Here is a 4,929-nt window from a genome sequence, read left to right on the forward strand (position 1 = left end):
ATAAATAGACGAAAATAAATATTACCAAAATACAAATTAATTGGCATTAATACACACACACACACACACACACACACACACACACACACACACACACACACACACACACACATATTGAAAGAGAAAGAGAGAGGTGTATGTGCGTGTGTAAGGTTATTTTAAACGCAATTATATTGGACACATTTCAATATCAGAGTTATTCTCGTGCATCACATCGTAATAAGTGCGAAATCCTTTCCGAGACTGTGAAATACTACACCTACCGTGTTACAGTCGGAAACAGTTCTGCTGATGTCAGATAAATGCCGTTAAATGATGCCGTCAAAGCCAGCCTCCCAATAACGGCTAATATCAGAGGAAACCAAAAGTTACCTGAAAAATTGTTTACAGTGAAAATGTGAACATTTAAGTTTTATAAATATGTCACGTTCCTCTACGAGATAAATTATTCAATAACCGCAGGCGAATTAGCTTCAAGACCAGTAGAAGCAATGTCCGTGAAATCTACATTCTCTAGCATAGTTATGAGTAAACTACGGCCCGTGGGACTCTTAGAAAGACTCACCAAAGGAAAAATTTATTTTCAATAGAGCGGTTCACCTGATGATTAGTAATGTCCCATGCGATCTGCTTCTCGAAACAGGTAGCTCTTGTCATTTAAATTCTAAAAGAATAATTAGGTCTTCTCGGTTGTTTGGGGAATCATTTGGCAACCGAACTAATTAATAGCATTTTGTGAAGACATGTTACGGTCTATGATCTTTGGGTTTGAAAAATAGAGTATCATGACATATACGAGTAGTGTATTAATGTGTTTTCAGACATGAAGTTTATAACAAGAAAGTTAATAATGAGCGTTTAAGAGGACATCTACTTTTAATTCTGATAATTTTATGTAATCTTCTTATGAAAGATGAACTCAACTAGCTCCCTCTCCAAAATTTCAGACCTTGGGCCTATAGTATAAAGGGTTATTTATTCTGATAATTTAACATAAATGTTCATGTCACTAAGTGGGTCGTCGATACAGAGTTGCATTCAAAATTAAAAAAAAAAAAACGACGAAACAAAATTATTTTAGCGCATGTCATTCATTTGTATGTTTCACATTTATCTATTTAACAATGAATGGATAATAATATTTGATGTAAAAAATATTACCTGCTGATACAAAGTTTGAAATAATACAGTTAATTCCACCAAATACCATTAAACAACAAAGCGGTTTACGATGCCCAAACCATTTAAAGGTTATACACCCAAGACAGTTCGCTGGAATTCCTATTAGTGCCATTGTGAAGAAGTTCATATAACGATTGCCAGACATATCCACGGAATTTAGTATCATTCCGTAGTAAAGCATACTGTTGACAAACCTGTAACAAAAATAGTAAGACTGAAATATAACTTGGTAAAACGGCATTAACTGATTGCTCAAATTATTCAAGATATGAGCTCAAACGTTAGACAAATACTGAAAGAAGCCCGTCGCATGCACACACACACACACACACACACACACACACACACACACACACACACACACACACACACACACACACACACACACACACACACACACACACACACACACACACACACACACACACACATATATATATATATATATACATACATATAATTGCCAACCAAGTGTGGCGTCCTTCACAGAACAATGCTACTGGCGTTTATAGCCCAGAAAGACATATCTTCCAGCCGGCTATTGATCGCTAACTTCAAAAGTTTTTTTAATTCTCTTTGTATTTCTTCGTGTTCCTTCCTGTTAAAGAGCGTAAGCTCGAAACGCAAAAGACGTTCTCACTTTCCCGAGCGTCAAACTAATACACCTGTTTGTTGTTTATACATCTGTATTCGTCTTTTCTTTTTCTGTAAATTTCAACTATATATATATATGTGTGTTTGTGTGTGTATGTGTGTGTATTATTATAAACTAAATATCTATTTTGTACACATACTATGTTTATTGTATATCTTGCACCTATCTCATAATGCTTTAACTTTAATGCTCCATTATTATATTTATTAATTACAATGTGGATTTGTCTATTCATAACTAAATTATTACAGCTAACTTTTCCATTATTTGTTTAATTCACTTCACCATTTAAACAATATTTGGTCCTGTCTTCACTTATATATATTTAAACAATGATTACGGTTTTTTTCTTATACCTACCATTAAACTAAACAATATCCTCTCTGTTCTTCAAGTATTTTTATTGATTGACTATTTTATTCTTTCCTTCTTTCTTCCTATTTTGTTAGAATATTTTAATATTTTACTTATAAATCCAGTCAGCTCATTATTTAAGTTATTATTAAATATAATATTTTTTACTTCAAACATTGCACACCTCTCTAAGAATATATGGTACACATTTTCTATCTAGCCCAATTTATTTATTTGCTCTGTTAAATTTACTATCAATTTATTATTACTTACTTCCCCCGACATTTTGTTTTTATATTTGGTCATTTCTCAACTTACATATACATAATATAATTACAGTATTTTTACTTACCGCGTAGTAAGCAAAACAATAACTTTTATAATTCCCATCTATCCCCCTCACTCTCTTTAAACGCACGTCTATCTCACGTGCATAATAATTCTCAAGTTTTTTTTATCTATTCACATGAATATTTACATTCACTGTTTCGTAATTTGTGCATGTCTCTAATTTAATTTGTTCCATGTTTTTCGTAAGCTTTTCTCCTCTAAATTGAATTAATTGTACTAGATGAACCAAACCTGTAGTTATTCCCTAACTCACTGTAAATAACAATTATTTAGTTCTGCCTGTTTTCGCTTTGGTATTTCCCTAAATTAAATTATTCTTAGATTTTCTTCAGCCATTCACCTCTTTATGAATACCTACTTCCGATTTTCAGAGCTTTATATTTAACTATTTATATATTTTACTATTTGAGTTCTTATTAATTAATTGTAATTTAACTTCTTGAATTGACCCATATTTAAGCCCTTGTTATCATTTTTATTAGCATATTTTTATTCCCTTTAATTCCTATTTTTGTATCTATTTATTTAAGTTAAATACCATATCTCCTTACCTTAGCAACTTGACATATTTACTTCCGGTATTTCACTATACGAACGCAGCATATCTGAAATCTTTAAATTAAATTTTACCCAATAGCTCTTTAACCTTGCTCAATAATGAATTTTTAAGGGATGAAAGGTAATAACCTATAATTATTTATTCATTATTTTTATTTTTCTCTATTTTCACTCGTTACTCTATTTTGATATTTAATTTTAATTTATTCCTTTTTATTTATAATTTTTATGTACCCTAACATTGAGTAAATGTTCTTATAGGTCTTTGAACTATTTTGATATCTTTAATAAGTAATTTATTGCCTGAATGTCTTCCACCTTAACTATACATTAGCAACTATACATTTTTGAATTAAATTCTACATACTATGTTTCTATTGATTTAATAAGAATAGATATAATAGCACAATATGACAGGTTTACCAATCATATCTACTTGAGCTTTATTATACTTAACACTCCAGATGAATATATTGTTTTACAATTCCATTATACACAGCTTAACTCCCCTTTTAAGGGCTCTGCCATTTGTATACTATGTTCTTAATGTATAAATCTTTTATCAGTTAACAGTTTGCAGCCGTTTACTCAACATGAGGAAATTGAACACCTACTTTGTACACCTTTATTTACCTCTGAAGAGATTCGACTTTCAAATAATTTTAAATTTAATTAATTAATTTTGTGACAGCCAGAATTGAAACGTCTGTAAGGGATGTTTGTCAATTTTTTAATTAATAAATTATAATTCATTAATTACCTCTCTATTCTCTATCTTATTATTATATATACATATAAATACACACATGCACACACACACACACACATATATACATACATACATATACATATATGCATGCATATATATATATATCATCTAAAATATTACCATAAATGTTAATATAGAATAATGTGATAAACATTTACTATTTGCATATCTAACATTGGACACGATAAGATATATACCAATTAAACCAAATATTTATGGAAATCATGGCCCTTCGAGGCCTTTTTAATAAATCCATTGCTGTGTAGATCTTTTGTTGAGTTCTTTGTTCATTTCCAAGATTCGTACTTTCGACTGCTTCGCCTTCGAATTTGAATTTAATTTCTGCTTCCCTTTGAAGTTTCCGAATAAGATTTACTGCATTCTCAGGGTTCTTCCTATTTATTCTTGCTAGCCTCTTAAATGACTTTTCAGCTTCTGTAAATCTCCCTTTATTAAGAAGCCATCTTGGAGATTCAGGATGATACCTGCCAAATAAAATCGTTAACAGACAGTATGATAATGAAGTTTTACAAGTGGAGATTTGAAAGTAAGTAATATTTCTGGTGCAGAAAAAGGACAACGACATATATTGAAGAGACAGCACGTCGCGTAGGTGAGCGAATAAGTGAACACTGGCAGGAGCTTAAGGAGGAGAAAAGCTTGTCAATGTTCTACCAACATGCTCATAGAGAACATGGCGGCTCGGTCAATAAGACAGATGTTGAGATATTATCGACATATAAGAACAATCATGATACTCAAACAGATTACGGAAGCCACACACAAAATAGTATATGGAATGAGACTCATTGCTCGAACCAAGGACTAGAAGGACACCCGACAACTGATGAAGGGTCGTTTTTAATGTTACTTGTTTGTTTTCCACTTGTTTCTCTCGTTCTTTGCGTACCCAACTTCATTTTTTTTTGTATTTCATGTTGTTTACGTTTTATGATGTCCTGTACCCATATACGCGTACCTATATACATATATACGTAGGTATGTACATATATGTATGTATATATGCATATATATTTATATATTATTTATATTATATATA

At 31.3% G+C, this 4,929-nt stretch overlaps 1 protein-coding gene across 1 annotated transcript in view; it reads right to left on the minus strand.

Annotated features, from left to right (window-relative positions):
• The window catches only part of LOC106880861 (organic cation transporter protein), a 15,366-nt gene that overhangs the window by 2,494 nt on the left and 7,943 nt on the right, over window positions 1-4,929 (minus strand). Inside the window, exons 6-8 of the mRNA XM_014931009.2 lie at window positions 4,067-4,354; window positions 1,162-1,376; window positions 264-372 (exon numbers count right to left, since the gene is read on the minus strand). Coding sequence (XP_014786495.2) covers window positions 264-372; window positions 1,162-1,376; window positions 4,067-4,354 — 612 coding nt within the window. The remainder of the gene's footprint in view (window positions 1-263; window positions 373-1,161; window positions 1,377-4,066; window positions 4,355-4,929) is intronic.

The sequence above is a fragment of the Octopus bimaculoides genome, chromosome 13 (assembly GCF_001194135.2).
Source record: "Octopus bimaculoides isolate UCB-OBI-ISO-001 chromosome 13, ASM119413v2, whole genome shotgun sequence".
In the NCBI taxonomy this organism is placed as follows: Eukaryota; Metazoa; Mollusca; class Cephalopoda; order Octopoda; family Octopodidae; genus Octopus; species Octopus bimaculoides.